The 19,157-nt window shown below is 45.1% G+C and overlaps 1 protein-coding gene across 2 annotated transcripts in view; it reads right to left on the minus strand.

The window, feature by feature from the left end:
• Positions 1–19,157, minus strand: part of caskin1 (CASK interacting protein 1) — a 379,139-nt gene that overhangs the window by 59,417 nt on the left and 300,565 nt on the right. For both annotated transcript variants that reach the window (XM_055651672.1, XM_055651671.1), the window contains exons 12-14: positions 15,495–15,593; positions 6,037–6,149; positions 1,118–1,202 (exon numbers count right to left, since the gene is read on the minus strand). In XM_055651672.1, coding sequence (XP_055507647.1) covers positions 1,118–1,202; positions 6,037–6,149; positions 15,495–15,593 — 297 coding nt within the window. The remainder of the gene's footprint in view (positions 1–1,117; positions 1,203–6,036; positions 6,150–15,494; positions 15,594–19,157) is intronic.

The raw sequence follows: 19,157 nt of genomic DNA on the forward strand, positions 1-19,157 counted from the left end.
ACCCATGAAACTCTATCCAGCACAAATCAGCATCCTCAAGACCATAGGAGCGGCACGGTGGCGCAGCAGTAGAATTGCTGCCTTACAGCGCCAGAGACCCGCGTTCGATCCTGACTACGGGTGCTGTCTGTACGGAGTTTGTACGTTCTCACGTGACCACGTGAGTTTTCTCTGGGTGCTCTGGTTTCCTGCTACGCTCCAAGGACATACAGGTTAGTAGGTTAATTGGCTTAGGTAAAAAATGCTAAATTGTCCGTAGTGTGTAAAGATAGTGATAGGTTACGGGGTGACCGCCAGTCGGCGTGGACTCAGTGGGCTGAGGTGCCTGTTTCCGCGCTGTATCTCTAAAGTCTAAAACTGGTGAACAGGAATAAACATTTTATGATTCACACTGCCTTGATTTTATTTTCACTTTAAAATGTATGTTGCACCATAACTTCAAATAAATAGGGCAGCTGCTGAGAGAATAGGTTGTACAGAGAGAGTAATTTTAGGCAGCATGTTGTTAAAACCATGGATACACATCTTAGGGCTGTGGGAACGGATTATATAGCAATTTTCAAAAAACAAAAATAAATCCTCTCTAGGAATTTGGGAAAGGAACAAGGGTGGGGGGGGGGGGGGTGTGGGGGGGGGAGAGAGGAGGTTTAACAAGAGGCATCTTCTAAGCAGGCAGTGTTGTACATGGGCATACAATCCCCTGGTACGTGCAATTGTCACAGTACATGGTTAACTTGCAGGCAGAAAATATGGACCCTCGGTACTAGAAAAGCAATAGACTTGGGTGGAATTTACACCGGCACAAATTAGAGCAATCACTTTCTAAAAAATGACTAAAATAACTATTTGAGATCCAGATTTTGTGGTTAGTTACAAACAATTACTCAATAATGTTTCATGATATAGTCCCAGCAATCACACGACTGGATGGAGGTAGATTTGCCACTGTATCCACCCTGTGCTGTGAGCATGCAGGGACACCATCTTACAGAGGACCTGGAGGGTTCTGCACAAAACTGGCACCTCTCGTTACTTTCCCCCTTTTAAATGACCCTGTTGGCTTGTTCCTCCTGCACTTCGGGCGAAGGGGTTCCAAGTCTCGACATTCGAGGCCTACCTGCAGCTTGCTCGGATTTGGAAGCTCCGTCACCTCCTGCTGTTTCCGAAGCTGATCCTTTCTGGGAGAGAACGACTTGCAGTAGCTGCAGCATTAAAAGCACAGAGAATGGTTAGAGGCAGGCGGATGTTCTTTTCAGGAGAGCCGCCGATTGTACCAAGAATAATAATTGACATCGTAACGATAGACCATTAAGTTTAAAGAAGCATTGTGGAGGCAGGAAAGCAAATTCCCTTTTGAGACACAGCTGTGATTAACACAGCTCAGGGCACCAGTGTATGATCTAGTTCTGTCACAATTGGTGTGACAACAGCTTCCCTTCAGTAGATTGGCTACTATTTAAGGGACGGCTCCAGGTAACATCGCACATACCCGGAGACTCGATACAGACGGCTCCTCACCACAGAGTGTGCAGATCAGCCTCGGAATCTTTCTCTTAAAGCCACAGATGCCGACTTTCTCTCACACGATGACATGGTTAGTCATCGGCCTTTGAAGGCGTGCGCGAGAAAATGGGGCATTCGTGAGATAAATGCTCGCCAAAAAAAATGTGAATGCTTTGCTCCCAGACAGGGGCATTGCAAATATTAAACAAATTCAAGGTGAACCTCCAAAGCTTGGTATTTGTAGCATGTTGCTATGGCAGCAATTCGAGAAGGCGCCAACTTTTCAAGGACGTTTATGAATATGCAGTAAATGATGAGCGTGCCAGTAATTCTCACAACCTCTACGTGGTCAAGAGTCTTTAAATGTCATGTGTACCAACAACGGAACAATGACATTCTTACTTGCATAAACCCAAAAAGCATTACGTTACAGCAAAAAACAATCTGTTGGAGGAAGTCAGTGGGTTAAGCGGCATGTTTAGTTTAGTTTAGTTTATTATTATCATGTACAGTGAAAAGCTTTCAGTTGTCAGCTATCCAGTCAGAGCAAAGACTGTACATGAAAACAATCAAGCTATCCACAGTGCACAGATAAAGGATAATGGGTGAAACATTTAGTGCAAGATATAACATTGGTCCAGTAAAGATAGTTCAAAGATCTCCAATGAGGTAGATGGGAGGTCACAACCGGACTCTAGCTGATGAGAGGACCGTTCGGTTGCCTGATAATAGCTGGATCCTGAATCTGGTGTTATGCGATTTCTATAGCTCTTGCCTGATGGGAGAGGGGAGAAGGGGGAGGGAGTGACCAGGGCGAGACTGATCCTTGATTGTGCTGGTGACCTTGTCAAGGCTGCGTGAAGTGTAGGTGTAGTTAATGGAATAACGGGAAAAGAATTAACGACCTTCAGGATCCTGACCCAAAATGTCGCCTCTCCATGTTCTCCTGAGTTGCTGCCTGACCCGCTGAGCTACTCCAACACTACGAGTGTTCTCTTGAATGAGCTATTGTAGGAATGACAAACAACAAGGGGCATGAGGATGCACAAGGATGCACGGGGATCGTTGGTCAGCGAGGATGAACAGCCTGTTACAGCGCTGTATCTCTAAACTATACTAAAAACTAAACTAAACTGTTCAAATTTCCGATTTGTCTCCATTCTTTTTATTAGGAGAACTCAAAATTCAGACATGACCATTGGGCCAAAATGGTCTCCCTTTGGAAGTTGACTAGAAATTGCATTTCTAACAATTTTGTTTCTGTTCCCATCTGCCAGTTAGATCCCTGGTGCATTCATAGCTCAAAATCATTTATAGTTGTACTTTCATGACAAATACTGCTGGCATGGATTCAGTAGGGTTATGTTCATAGTTTCATACTTTAACTTGGGATTTGCCAAATTATGTTTTGGAGGATTAGACTATTTGATGGATAGTTTAGCCACAACATTGGACGCCAACAATAATAAGCTATGTTTAGAGATACAGTGTGGAAACAGGCCCTTCGAATCTGTGCCAATCAGCGATTACACTAGTTCTATCCTGCACACTAAGGACAATTTACAGAGGCTAATTAACCTACAAACCCGCACGTCTTTGGAGTGTGGGAGGAAACCAGAGCACCCAATGAAAGCCCACGCAGTCACAGGGAGACCTCTCCGTACTCCGACAAACTCCGTACAGACAGCACCGGTAGTCAGGATCGAACCCGCTGTAAAGCAGCAACTCCACCGCTGCGCCACTGTGCCGCCCGGTTTCTCCAATTTAACATAAGCTCCCATTGAGAACCCTTCCATGTCAAGGCTGGTTGATAATAACACTTTCCTGCAATAGGCATTGTCACATTTGTTGTTATATCTCTCCAAGCATTCAATTTGTCCTAATATTGGCAGAACATGTCTTCAGTTGGATAATGCTTTTTTCCTGAGATATACTGTTGAGATTCTGTAAATAAGCAATCTGGCTGACAACGCAGCAAGCTGCAGAGGGCTGAGCTTCATCTCGATGTATTTGTTAGTGATCAAAAGCTGAGTCTTTCAATCTTGATTAACCTGTTTCTCTTTTTGCCCATTTGCAGCAAGTAAATACATACAGTAAATACCTTCATCATGCAACTTTCATGCAATGGTATTTAATGCGATAATTCGTCTTGCCTTTCAATTTGAGCTGCAGGTTACTGCAATAGGATCCCACGTTGGCCTCTGTAACAGCTGGCTGCATTGTATTTGCACCCCTATTCCAGGTGATTGTGTATTTCCTACATGTTGAATTACCTAGATCTTATTCTTGTCCCTCTGTCTATGGTCAGGTGCAGTCATGTCTTCTGCAGCAGCTTGGCCATGTACAACATGAGTCATTTGGAATAGACAAACACCTTTTACATTAAGTCTTGCCACCTCTATCAATGGTGCCGTCTCAAGACATTTTACCCATGCAGAGTGAATATCTCGATTCATTCATTTGTCAATCTAGATCATTGGTAATGTCATCAAATAGAAACAAATGGGGCCACATTAGTGCAGCTTGGAGAGCTGTTGCCTCACAGTGTCAGAGACCCCGGTTCGATCCTGACCTTGGGTACTGTCCCTGTGGAGTTTGCACGTTCTCTCTGAATTTCCTCTGGATGCTCCGGATTCCTCCCACCTTCCAACCAAAGGTGTGCGGGATTGTAGGATGATCGGCCTAGGATAATCGGCACATCGCACCTAGTGTGCAGGGAGTGGGCGGGAAAGTGAGGGAACATGAAACTAGGGTGTGAACGGGTGATCGATGGTCGGCGTGGAGTCGATGGGCCAAAGGGCCTGTATCTCTAAACTAAATTTCCCATTTGTGGTAGGCCCAGAAGATTTGGAAGTAAAATAAATGGCAAAAGAATCATGGGACAACAATCATAACATTGTTTGAGCACAGAGGGAGTTGAGTTGTATCACCTTTGCAGCCCGTGTTGGCTCTCTACAGGAGTAATCCAGTCAGGCCATTTACCCTGCTCCCTACTCACACACAAGCAGTTTTATCAATTCCCTCCAGTTCCCATGGAAGTGATTTTCACTGATTCCACCAGCTAGTAAATTCCACATTATGGCTGCTTCTTGCATAAAAATGTTTCTTCCATATTTCTCTGCCATTTTGTCTTTTGTCACTCACCTTGTGTAAGGGCAGCACAGTAGTTCAGCAGTAGAGTTGCTGCCTAACTGCCAGAGACCCGGGTTCAATCCTGCCTATGGGTGCTGCCTGTGCGGAGTTTGCACGTTCTCCCTGTGACCCCGTGGGTTTTCACTGGGTGCTCAGGTTTCCACCCCCATTCCAAAGATGTGCAGGCTCGTAGGTTAACTGGCTATTGTAAGTTGTCCCTAGTGTGTAGGATGGAACTAGTGTACGGGCGATTGCTGGTCAGCGCAAACGCAATGGACCAAAGGGCCGGTTCCACACTGTGCGTCCAAAACTAAAACCTTAAATCTGTGTTCTCTGGTCCGCTTTGCTTCCATGGAAACAGATTCACATCTTCTCCATGCTTGATGATTTTGAATACATCTATCAAATTACCATCCTGCCTGCTCCGATCTCAGGAGAGCAATCCCAGTTTCTGCTGTCTACCCACATCTGCATTAGGCTGAGCTTTCTTGATTTTGGGTCATTTACTTGCTGTTAGGTGACCCAGAACATCAGGCGGATCATGCTTGGGAGAGTGCATAGTTGCAGCACACAAACTGAGACTTTATTTGTTGCTACAGATAGACACAAAATGCTGGAGTAACTCGACGGGACAAACAGAATCTCTGGAGAAAAAGGATGGGTGGCGTTTTGGGTCGGAACCTGCAGACACCCAAGGACGAACCCGGTGGCCAACGTGTGCAGAGACACCGATGGCTGGTGAGAATGAAAACCCAGTGGGCCACCAGTGACTACTTGTGATGGCAGGGCTGGTAGGCCACTGCAATGAAGGGCCTGGCCACCACTACCTGGATGGGGGAAGCTTCGGAGAGTCGAGGAGGGAGCTGCTGGTGGCAACGGACGCGATGAATGGGCCGGTAGGATAGGGACGGGGGTATTGTCTCCAGCTCCTTCAGGGTCGGCTGCAGGATGCACCCCGACCCCCCCCCCCCCCCCCCCCCCCCCCCCCCCCCCCACTGGAACACAGAGGTGATCGGGCAAAGAGAGGGGCATTGGGTTGTGGGCCTGCAGCAGACTGGGGCCTACCTGGGTTTACCTAGATGGTGGAGCTCCACTACTTCCAACACGTGGACCGAATCTTGAACCTTGGACTTTTCCTTTGTAAACAGCGCCAAAATATGGTGACTGTGCATTTATGGGCTGTATAAAAGAATTTCACTGTGCTATGTATACATAACAATGAGGAACCATTGAAGGCTTTTCGTATTCTTAAAGCTACTGCAAGGACTTCAGTGGTGACCTGGTCCGACTATCTGACCCATGCATTACATTCTGAGAGAAAGACCATTGCAATACTGCCCTTTACAGTCTGATCCTCCATGCCACGCCAGGGTTTGCCTGCCATGGCAACAGTGTTGGTACCTTATTCCCGTCAGATCCCGAGGCTGCGGTGCTGGTGCCTGCACTTTGGCCGCTCCCAGAACTCCGAACGCTGGCCACGCTTCCTGTGCTGCCTGCATTACTGCGGTCGCCACCTGCAAACAGAATCAGTGCAGTCGTCAAGCTGAGCCCCAAACGCAGAGAATGCACTGCATTGGTAACATTGGCCAAACATAGACTGAGGCAGTTCAGCAAATCTCCAAAGACTCTTCCAAACTGCTATGGATGCACCATAGAAAACGTACTGTTGTGTTGCAGCACAGCTGGGTTTGGGGACAGCTGTGCCCAAGACTGCAAGAAATTGCAGAGTTGTGGATGTAACCCAGTCAACTCCATCTATACTTCATGCGGCTTTGGAAAGCAGCTGACATAATCAAAGACTTTTCTCACCTCGGAACTAGAGTGGCACAGTGGCACGGCGGTAGAGTTGCTGCCTTACAGTGCCAGGTTCGAGTCTGACTCCGGGTGCTGTCTGTACAGAGTTTGTGCGTTTGAATATTCTCCCTCTGATTGTGCGGTTTTTCTCTGACTGGTTTCCTCCCATACTCCAATGACATACAGGTTTGTAGTTAATTGGCTTTGGTAAAATATGTAAATTGTTCCTAGTGTGTAGGATAGTGTTAGTGTACGGGGATCATGGTCAGCGCGCACTCGGTGGGCTGAAGAGCTTGTTTCTGCGCTGTATCTCTAAACTAAACGGAACCACAAGTAATTGCAGAGGGTCGTGGGGAGAGCCCAGTCCACCCCACAGACCACACTCCCCACAGTCGACTTCATCTATGCTTCATGCAGCTTTGGAAAGCAGCCAACATAATCAAAGACCTTGGAGAAAATGGATGGGTGAAGTTTCAGGCCTTCTTAGGACTGAAAGAACTCCACGTTTAGTCTGAAAAGGGTCCAGACCTGAAACGTCACATCCTTTTTCTCCAGCAATGCTGCCTGACCCGCTGCGTCACTCCAGCACTTTGTTCTATCTTCGGTATATACTAGCATCTGCAGTTCCCTTCTACACATAATCAAAAGCCTTTCTATACTCAGCCATTCCTTCTTCTCCCCCCTCCCATCAGACAGAAGGTTGAAAGTACGCACCATGAGACTCAAAAACAGCTTCTCCCCCTCTATTATCAGACTTCTGCACGATCACTTCTGCAAGCCACAAGCAACAAATGCTTTTCACTGTACCTCGGTTCACGTAACAATAAATTAAACTAAACAAGCAGAAAAACAAGGAAGAATTCCTTGCGGGAACAGCAGATTGAATCATCAGACACAGTGAGAGGTGACTGATATAAAATCCATGATTTAATCTGCCCAAGTCCAATCCGAATCCAAGTAATTTGGAAATGTAAACTTAGTGAAAAGAAAAAGAAATCTGTAAATAATGAATCTCCAGTATCATTAAAAATGACCGTGAGACTTTTGGAGTTTTTGAAAAACCCATTTGGCTCACTGATGCCATTGAGTGGGGAAGACCTTTCAGCCTTGCATGGTGGGCTTCATAGTGACGACCCCCCGATCCCCCCATTCATGGGGACATGAGGTGAAGTATGTAAGTCAATTCATCGTTATTAAAGTTGAGCAACAAGGAGCTGCAGAACAGAGGATGGACTGTCATGGTTCTGAATTCTATTTTGAGAGAGACATCTACATATATTTTAATCCAAAGGATTTGAGATGAAGGTTTAGCAGGTCCAGAGGACTATGCTGAACCCTTCTTTCACCTAGGGCATGTAAAAGCTCATGCCTGATGGTAGCAGTGAGAAGAGAGCACAGCCCAGAGAGTGGCGATCTTTGATAATAGAAGCCACATTCTTGAGGTAGCCCCTAATGTGGATGCTTTCAATGAAGGGGAAAGCTGTGCCTGTGATGGGTCGGACTGTGTCCACCACTTTCTGCAGTCTCTTGTGTTCCAGCCCATTGGAATGGCCATGATGCAACTAGTCATGATACATTCTATACCTGTAAATAGAGTATTTGTAAATTCTCATCCTGATTTTCCAAACGATCCAGCAGCTCTCTCTTCTTGAATGTCCTATACACCCCTCCACGATATCTGTTTTCTGTCAATTCTGGCCTCTTGATCATTCTGAGTTTAATCAATCCACCACTTATTTTAGACTTTAGAGAAACAGTGCAGAAACAGGCTCTTCGGCCCACCGAGCCCATTCTCACAAGCAATCACCCCTGTACACTAGCACTATCCTACACCCTTGGGACGATTTATAATTCACAGAAGCCAATTAACCTATAAACTTAACTCCTTTACACCTCCTGCACATATTTGGATTGTGGGAGGAAACCAGAGCACCTGACGAAAACCCATACTGTAACGGGAAGAACGTACAAACTCCGTACAAAGAGGACCTGGAGTCAGGATCGAACCTGGGTCTGCGGCGCTGTAAGGCAGCAACTCCACTGCTGTGCACTGGTCACAGGGCGCCCCTGCCATGGCGCCTGCCATGACTTTAGGGAATCTTGCAATTCCCTAAACCATTGCTGCCTATGTTCTTCTCTTTCAGGCTGAACCTTAGAACGTATTACTTGCCAAGTTGTTGGTCAACTGTCCTGGTATCTCATCTTTATGGCCCGGCTTCAATTTGCTTTTGCTGATTTTCCTCCACACAGTGCCTTGTTATGTCAAAGGTGCCAATGAAATGGAACTAGTTCTTGAACACGTTTTGTTTAGTGGTTATAAAAAATATTGGACAGATGGTGAAAAATCTGTTTGATTTAGCAGCCAAGATTTATCCAATTGCGAAACAAGGGGGCGGATCATGTTTTAATTGGCACAGGATAGTGGAACAACATATAGATGGACCTATCAGGTGCCCAGTGTTGGTGTAGTGTGGGTGGGGCAGTGGGAAACAGGCATGTCATGTGGAGATCTCTCCAAGAATAGAAACATAGAAACATAGAAAATAGGTGCAGGAGTAGGTCATTCGGCCCTTCGAGCCTGCACCGCCATTCAATATGATCATGGCTGATCATCCAACTCAGTATCCTGTACCTGCCTTCTCTCCATACCCCCTGTTCCCTCTAGCCACAAGGGCCACATCTAACTCCCTCTTAAATATAGCCAACAAACTGGCCTCAACTACCTTCTGTGGCAGAGAATTCCAGAGATTCACCACTCTCTGTGTGAAAAATGTTTTCCTCATCTCGGTCCTAAAAGACTTTCCCCTTATCCTTAAACTGTGACCCCTTGTTCTGGACTTCCCCAACATCGGAAACAATCTTCCTGCATCTAGCTTGTCCAACCCCTTAAGAATTTTGTAAGTTTCTATAAGACCCCTCCTCAATCTTCTAAATTCTAGCGTCTATCCAGTCTTTCTTCATAAGACAGTCCTGACATCCCAGGAATCAGTCTGGTGAACCTTCTCTGTACTCCCTCTATGGCAAGAATGTCTTTCCTTAGATTAGGAGACCAAAACTGTATGCAATACTCCAGGTATGGTCTCACCAAGACCCTGTAGAACTGCAGTAGACCTCCCTGCTCCTATATTCAAATCCTTTTGCTATGAATGCTAACATACCATTCGCCTTCTTCACTGCTTGCTGCACCTGCATGCCTACTTTTAATGACTGGTGTACTATGACACCCAGGTCTCGTTGCATCTCCCCCTTTCCTAATCGGCCACCGTTCAGATATGTCTACTTTCCTGTTTTTGCCACCAAAGTGGATAACCTCACATTTATCCACATTATACTGCATCTGCCATGCATTTGCCCACTCACCCAGCCTATCCAAGTCACCTTGCAGCCTCCAAGCATCCTCCTCACAGCTAACACTGCCCCCCAGCTACGTGTCATTCGCAAACTTGGAGATGTTGCATTCAATTCCCTCGTCCAAATCATTAATATATATCGTAAATAGCTGGGGTCCCAGCACTGAGCCTTGCAGTACCCCACTAGTCACTGCCTGCCATTGTGAAAAGGACCCGTTTACTCCTACTCTTTGCTTCCTGTCAGCCAGCCAGTTCTCTATCCACATCAATACTGAATCCCCAATACCGTGTGCTTTAAGTTTGTATACTAATCTCTTATGTGGGACCTTGTCGAAAGCCTTCTGAAAGTCCAGATATAACACATCCACTGGTTCTCCCTTATCCACTCTACTAGTTACATCCTCGAAAAATTCTATGAGATTCGTCAGACATGATTTACCTTTCATAAATCCATGCTGACTTTGTCCAATGATTTCACCACTTTCCAAATGTGCTGCTATCCCATCTTTAATAACTGATTCTAGCAGTTAGCTGAAGGGACAGTTTACTCGCTAAAACTCTAAACTAAAACCAGAACACTTCACACCAACTACAGGGTTGCATTGCAAATTCCAATCAAGGAATTTGTCAGCACCTGAACCTTACCTGCCACCAGACTGTAGTAGCTGAGGTGACGAGGAGCCAATAATGCAACTAATGCCTTATTGGAAAAAGATTTTGATAAATTAGATAGACTCAAGAAAATGTAGATGCTGGAATCTTGAGCAAAACACAGGTGCTGGGGAAATTCAGCAGGTCAGGCAGCATTGTGCAGCTCATAGAGCTGCTGCCTCACAATCCGAGAGACCCTGCGTTCAATCCTGATCTTAGCTGCTGTCTGTGTGGAGTTTGCATGTTCTCTCTGTGACTCTGGGTGCGCCGGTTTCCTCCCACGTCCAAAAAGGTAGGTTAAATGGCCTTTGTAAATTGCCCCTAGTATTTAGTTTTGTTTCGTTTAGAGATACAGTGTGAAAACAGGTCCTTTGGCCCATAGAGTCCGCGCTAACCCAACAATCACCCCGTACACTAGTTCTATCCTACACTCAAGGGACAATGTACAGAAGCGAATTAGCCTACAAAGCCGCACATCTTTGGAATGTGGGAGGAAACCGGAGCACCTGGAGAAAACCAATGTGGTCACAGGGAGAATACAGCACCTGCAGTCAAGATTGAACTCGGGTCTCTGGCACTATAATGCCCCTGTCCCACTTAGGAAACCTGAACGGAAACTTCTGGAGACTTTGCGCCCCACCCAAGGTTTCCGTGCGGTTCCCGGAGGTTTTTGTCAGTCTCCCTACCTGCTTACCCTACCTGCAACCTCCGGCAACCACCTGCAACCTCCGGGAACCGCACGGACACCTTGGGTGGGGCGCAAAGTCTCCAGAGGTTTCCATTCAGGTTTCCTAAGTTGGACAGGGGCATAAGGCAGCAACTCTACTGCTGTGCCACTGTACTGCCTTTAGTGTGTAGGGAGTAGATGAGAAAGTGGGATAACATAGAATTAGTGTGAATTGGTGATCGATGGTCATTGTGGACTCGGTGGGCTAAAGGGGCCTTTTCCACCTTGCAACTCTAAACTAAACTAAGCGTCTCACAAAAAACTGCAGATGCTGGAAAAAGAAGACTGGCCCAAGTAACCAGACGATTAGGTAGCTGTTGGGGAAAAGGCCAGCAGGTGGCAATGTGCTGAGAGGGGAGGTGGTGGAAGCAGATTCAATAGTGATTTTTAAAATGCATTTAGTCAGACGCATGACCAGTTATGGAATAGTGGGTTTCAGACTACATGCAGTTAGTTTAGATTGGCATTGTGGTTAGTGCAGACATATGATGGGCCAAAGGGCCTGTTACTCTGCTGTATTGATCTACATTCTAACGACTTGCATTTCTATTGCATCTTTCGATCTTTTACGATGTTTTTCACAGCTGATGAAGTGTGTTCCTTGAATTGCAGGCATTATTGCGACATGGGGAATGCAGCTGGCAGTTGTGCCAGCTAGGTCTCGGAAATGGACAGCTGACAATCCGGCACATAGATTTAAGGGCCAGTCCCACTTGGACGACCTAATCCATGTGTTTAGAAGACCCTAGACGAGTTGAAAATTATGTCAAGGTCGTGTTGACTCGCCAAAGTAAAAGACATCCTACGACTATGTCTACGACCTCCTACGACTCTGTCTATGACCTCCAATGACCCCCCTCGACCTCAGTCTTCCACACCCAAGACCAACTACGACTAGCCACGAGTGAAAAATGATGACATGATAAAATGATGTCATGCTTGCATTTTCTTTGACGAGCCAATTGCCGACCTACGACTATCTACGACTACCATCACGACCTACTACGACCTACATACGAGTAAAAAGTATCAATTCTTTCCATGCCAACCTTTTTTTAACTCGTGGACATTTTTTATCAGGCTGGAAAAAAACGGCGCGACGTACTTGAGGGCACGAGTACGTGGAGACCACTCACGAGCATGAGGAAGAGTTACAAAGACCTCCTACGACCTCGTGGCGACCATGCTGCGAGTATGAGTCAAGGGCAAACTCGACAGAGGTCGCCAATTAGGTCGTGAAAGTGGGACAGGGGCTTTAGACTTTTACACTTTAGAGATACAGCATGGAAACAGGCCCTTCGGCCCACCTAGTCCACGCAACCAGCGATCACCCGCAAGCTAGTTCTATCCTACACGTTAGGGACAATTTACAATTTCATCAAAGTCAATTAAACTATAAACCTGTACGTCTTTGGTGTGTGGGAGGAAACCGTAGTAGTCGGAGAAACCCCACGCAGTCATGGGGAGAATGTACAAACTCCGTACAGACAGCACCCGAGGTCAGGATCCAACCTGGGTCAATGGCAGCAACTCTACCGCTGCACCACTGTGCTGCCCTGATGTTGTGCGAGTACCGACCTTCCCACCATGGAAAAGATTTATAGCAGACGCTGCCTCAAACAGACAGTCAGCATCATCAAGGGCCCACACCCACCATGCCCCTACTTTCACTTCACTCCTGCCATCGAGAAACATAGAAATTAGGTGCAGGAGTAGGCCATTCGGCCCTTCGATGGTATGGGTATCTAAAAACCATGTCCTCCAGATTCAGGAACATCTTCCCAACAACCATCAGGCTCTTGAACCCGAACAAACTTCAAACTACGAACTGTCTTGGTTGCACTGGCGACTTTGGGCTTTTGTTTTGTGTTGCACTAATGTTTTCTTTACTTAATGAACTTTATTTTTTTGTTTGTTTTATTGTGTTATCTATTGAGTATTGTGTTTACCAACCCGTTTTGCTGCAACGAGTAAGAATGTCATCGTTCCATTTCGGTACATATGACAATGAAGACTCTTGTCTCTTGCCTCTTGGCATGACTCTTGAGTTAAGAAGATGTTGGCTGCCCAGTAAGAATAAGGTCCCATTCGCTGACATAATTATTCATATGATGTACATTTGTGTATATATATATATATATATATATGTATATACAGACATCGTCTGATTAAAGAGTCCCTCTAAAGATGATAACATTGAATGTTTTTGACCAAATATCAAGGACATCTCACTAACTTCTACGGATGCTCCATAGAAAGCATTTTATTGGAATGCATCACAGCTTTAACACCATACACCTAATTAAACTCTATAATAAATTGTTGGACATGAGCATTCACCCAGCCATGTGCCATTGGATCCTGCACTTTTTGACAAACAGACAGCAAAGAGTCAAGGTGGGTGAAAAACTCTCCAGCCCAAGGGTGCGTTCTGTCACCTCAGCTCTTCTCACTTTACACCAACAACCTCATATCCCAATGCAGCTCAGTCACAATTTTCAAATATGCAGATGACACAACAATAATTGGCCTCATCTCAGACAACAACGAAACACAATACCATCAAACAGTCAACAGCGCAGTCAAATGGTGCGCAGACAACAACCTCCAGCTTGATTTTTGTCTTTGGAGCGATTTCTGTTTTTAATTTGTGTATTGGTGATGTCCTTATTATTTATTTTACTCCGACTATATGTTTTTTTCTCTTCTGTTAAGTTCTGTAAGGTGTCCTTGAGATTTTGAAAGGCGCCCGAAAATAAAATTTATTATTATTATTATTATTAATACATCAAAAACCTTGAAAATCACCATAGACTTCAGACGCAAACAAAACCCCAAACCCCCCGGTCCATGTCAACTCCCATCCCATAACTTCCACGAACTCATTCAAGTTTCTGGGCACCTATATCTGCAATAATCTACAATGGCACATCAACGCAGACCACATCATTAAGAAAGGACAACAACGCCTATACTTCCTCAGACAGCTCAAAAGGTTCAGAGTCCACAAACACCTCCTGGTCCGTTTCTATCAATCCATTATCGAAAGCATCATCACCTCCTCAATCACAGTCTGGTACAGAAACACTGACAGTCACTCACTACACAGATTACAGTGCATTGTCTCCAAGGCCTCCAGGACCATCAACTCCCCCCTCCCCTCAATCCATTCCATTTACCTCCAACGTACCTCAAAACGGGCAATAAAGATCATCTCGGACCCCTCCCATCCAGCAAACCACCTTTTCCAGTCTCTCCCTTCAGGGAGGCGCCTCAGGTCACTTGCCACAAAATCCACCCGTTTTAAAAACAGCTTCTTCCCCTCAGCAATAAGAACACTCAATTCCCTCCAATAACAGACAACACTAAGGACTCTTGACGTATATAGTGTCTTGTCTATGGTCTTTGTCTGTTCTTTTGCACTATGTTCTGTTGGTGAGATTTGTGATTTGTGATGTGGTATGGATGCACTTTATTACTATGATCTGTGTTGTTATATGTGTTAATGTGACTAAAGCAGTGTACCATCATGTACCAAACCCAAATACCACCAACCCTGGTTGCGTGGCAAATAAAGATTCTATTCTATTCTATGGTCCTGGGACAGCTCCATCCATGCAATTGAAGAGAATTGTGTATGCAGCCCAGACCATCACACAAAACAATCTCCCTTCCATTGACTCCATTTACATCTCACGCTGCCTGGGCAAGGCCACCGTCATAATCAAGGATTAATAATTAAGCATTACTAATCAATAATTACCCTGGCCATTCCCTCTTCTTCCCTCTCCCATCAGGCAAGAGGTACAGAAGTGTGAAAAAGCACACCTCCAGATTCAGGGACAGTTTCATCCCAGCTGGGATGAAAGTGAACTATCCTACCAACAACTAGAGAGCGGTCCTGAGCTACTATCTACCTCGTTAGAGACCCTTGGACTATCTTTAATTGGACTTTATTTTGCACTAAATGTTATTCTGTTCATCATGTATCTGTACACTATGGACGGCTCGATTGTAATCAAGTATATTCTTACCGCTGACTGGTTTGTACGCAACAAAAGCTTTTCACTGTACCTCGGTACATGTGACAATAAACTAAACTAAACTAAATAAAACCTAATCCGGGACAGTGTTGAACATAGAACTTAGGAAAGTACAGCACAGGAACAGGCCCTTTTGTCCACATTATCTGTGCTAAACATGATGCCAAATTAAACTAATCATGTGATGCATATCCCTTCATATCCATGTGACATCTAGGAGTTATATTGAGGATGTTAGACTTCACTGTTGCAGCTGGAATGAAATGTGCTTGGAGACATTTTCATTGACTCTACCTGCAAATGGTTTCCGTAGCACCCAGATCTCCTCAGACGTTGCCGTGGTTGGTTGCACTGGGGACAGATGGGAAGGGCTTGATTCCGATCCTCGGGAACCTGTGGGAACACCAGTCCAATGTTGAGTCAATCGCAGAAGCACTGACATTGGGCGCAGGGGATCGGCGAGCAGCATGGGCCTCCCAGCGTGCAGTGGCCACACCTCGACAGTAGGCCCGGCTCGCCCACCGCGGAACCAGGAACCAACCTGGCGTTGTCCGAGGCTCGTCTCCTGCACGACCCGGAGGATCGTGAACTGCTGAGGAAGACTCTGACGGCGGCAGACACTGGCTAAAGAGCCGTTTTCAAGATGGTGGTGGAGGAGAGGATCGGTGCCGTCATGACAACGGGCCAATAAGGCCCAGATAAGACTGCACTCTTAAGAACCTTGAAAAGTTGTTGGTGCCAGAATTGTAGCGACTCTTTAGGAACTGTCTCTGTGGAGTCAATAGTAATTACACTACAATCTTTACGTTTTTGCACTTATCTACAATTGTGCTTATCTATAGTATGACTTTACAGCATTGTAAGCAAAACAACGATTTTCACTGTGCCTCTGTATATAGGTACATGTGACAACACAGTAACGTCAACAAAGTAACGTCATCATCACCTGAAAAAGGCCATCTGAATCTTTCTGTTTGTGCTAGTCAGACTGCTCTCCCTTCACCTGCCTAAATGTGACCTTGTAGTTTACAGCACAACTAGTGTTCAAGGTTTTGTTAAATGCACGAGCAGTGTCTGCAGTCGTAGCCCTTTCAAGTAGTGAGTTTCATTCACATCGCTCATCACTTCTGGACGAGGAGATTCAGTATGTCAACGGGTACCCTCTTGAACGTCTACTGGTGTCCAGTAGAGAGCATATCGGTTCATTCATGGCCTGGTTCGACAAATTGAACGCCCAAGAACGAAGAAGACTGCCCAAAGTGGTGGACAATGCCCAGTCCATCACGGGTACTTGACTCCCCGTCAACGAAGGGATCTACAGGAGTCGCTGCCTCAAAAAGGCAACCAGCATCATCAGAGACCCACACGACCCTGGCCACGCTCTCATTTCACTCCTGCCATCGGGGAAAAAGGTATAGGTGCCTAAAAACTGTAACGTCCAGATCCAGGAGCAGCTTCGTCCCTATAGCAATCAGTTTATTAAACACTACAACCTCCAAATAGGCTCCAAACTACATAGACTTGGGGACAGTATTTTTGACTGCAGTACTATTATCTATTTATTTGTCTGTTTTTTAATATACATTGAACTTTTTTAAATTCAATTTATTATAGGTGTTACAGAGTAATACGTTGACATATCTGCTGTGCTGCAGCAAGTACGAATTTCATTGTTCTGTTTCGGGACATGACAATAAAACACTCCTGATTCTCGTTTCATCATGAATCTTTCTACCAAGTCATTCGCTCCCATCATTGTTTTGTCTTCTAATGGAATAGGTCCTTCCTATTGCATTTTATATTTTTGTTGTCCAGTTACATCAACCAGCAACCTCCATTATTCCAAAGTAAACAGATCCAGCAAAAACACCTAATCATTGTCAAGGTTCACCAGTGCAGCACGTCATATTTTGCTTGGGTAACTTACAGCCCATTGTATGCACATTGAATTCTCTAATTTGAAGTAACTTCTACTAACACTCCCATCCCCTCCCCCCTTGCCCCCTTCTCCCTCCCTAGTCGTTTAACCAATTCCATAATTCGCAACCATGTATTCCTCTTGAGATCACACCTCCCCTAACAAACAATTGGCTCACCACCGCACCACAGCACCACCCGGCCTGAGTTGACCTGGTGCCAGCCCCGATTTGTCCTGGTCTTTTCTCAACTCCTGTTCTTTCACCCAAACCCCTTCCCTCCTGCTTTCAGTCTGAGGAAGGGTCCCATCCCAAAACGTCACCTATCCTTTTTCTCCAGAGATGCTGCCTGACCCGCTGAGTTACTCCAGCACTTTGTGTCTAAACTGGGTATAAACCAGCATCTGCAGTTCTTTGTTTCTACTGTTGATTTGTACGTTAATCTCTGCTACACTCTCTTAAGCACAATCTTATCAGCCTTATCTTGGTTCCCTCCAGTTTCTTCCCAGCTGTTATCAGGCAACTGAACCATTCTATCAACAACTAGAGATTGGTCCTGAGCTACTAAATACCTCACTGGAGACCCTCGGACTATCTTTAATCGCACTTTACTGGACTTTATCTTGCACTAAATGTTATTCCCTAGATCCTGTATCTGTACATTGTGGATGGCTTGATTGCAATCATGTATATTATTTTCGCTGTCTGGAACTAAAAGGCTTTTCCATTATACCTCAGTAGACATGACAATAGTCAAAACTATATAACCATATAACAATTACAGCACGGAAACAGGCCATCTCGGCCCTACAAGTCCGTGCCGACATAACTTTTTTTCCCTTAGTTCCACCTGCCTGCACTCATACCATACCCTCCATTCCCTTCTCATCCATATGCCTATCCAATTTATTTTTAAATGATACCAACAAACCTGCCTCCACCACTTCCACTGGAAGCTCATTCCACACCACTACCACTCTCTGAGTAAAGAAGTTCCCCCTCATGTTACCCCTAAACTTCTGTCCCTTAATTCTGAAGTCATGTCCTCTTGTTTGAATCTTCCCTATTCTCAAAGGGAAAAGCTTGTCCACATCAACTCTGTCTATCCCTCTCATTATTTTAAAGACCTCTATCAAGTTCCCCCCTTAACCTTCTGCGCTTCAGAGAATAAAGACCTAACTTATTCAACCTATCTCTGTAACTTAGTTGTTGAAACCCAGGCAACATTCTAGTAAATCTCCTCTGTACTCTCTCTATTTTGTTGACATCCTTCCTATAATTGGGCGACCAAAATTGTACACCATACTCCAGATTTGGTCTCACCAATGCCTTGTACAATTTTAACTTACATACAATTTTACTCAACATTATACATCCCAGCTTCTATACTCAATGCTCTGATTTATAAGGAACTAGCATACCAAAAACTGCTTTCTTTACCACCCTATCTATATGAGATTCCACATCTTCAAAACTAAACTATGCACGGTTATTTGTACCATTCCCAGATCCCTCTGTTCAAAAAACTGTATGTAACTTCTTCAATTCCCTACCATTTACCATGTACATCCTATTTTGATTTGTCCTGCCAAGGTGCAGCACCTCACATTTATCAGCATTAAACTCCATCTGCCATCTTTCAGCCCATTTTTCCAAATGGCCTAAATCACTCTGTAGACTTTGGAAATCCTCTTCATTATCCACAACACCCCCTATCTTGGTATCATCTGCATACTTACTAATCCAATGGATGGAGTTAAGCTTGAGATTTATTGGTGCTCTGATCATCTGTTATGTGGAGTGTTAACAAAACCAACCAGACATCAGAATCCTTCAAAAAAAAAAATCACCGTATCCATTTGTTCGATGATCCAACACTAAATGGACTTCAGGGAAATTGGATTTAACACATGTACACATAGCCATGAGATCTCTCAGAGAAATATGTCCATTAGATTGGACATAGGATTAAGGTGAGGGGGGAAAGATTTAATCGGAACCTGAGGGGTAACCTTTTTGAACAAAGGATGGTGGGTGTATG

This window comes from Leucoraja erinacea, chromosome 20 (genome assembly GCF_028641065.1).
Source record: "Leucoraja erinacea ecotype New England chromosome 20, Leri_hhj_1, whole genome shotgun sequence".
NCBI lineage: Eukaryota > Metazoa > Chordata > Chondrichthyes > Rajiformes > Rajidae > Leucoraja > Leucoraja erinaceus.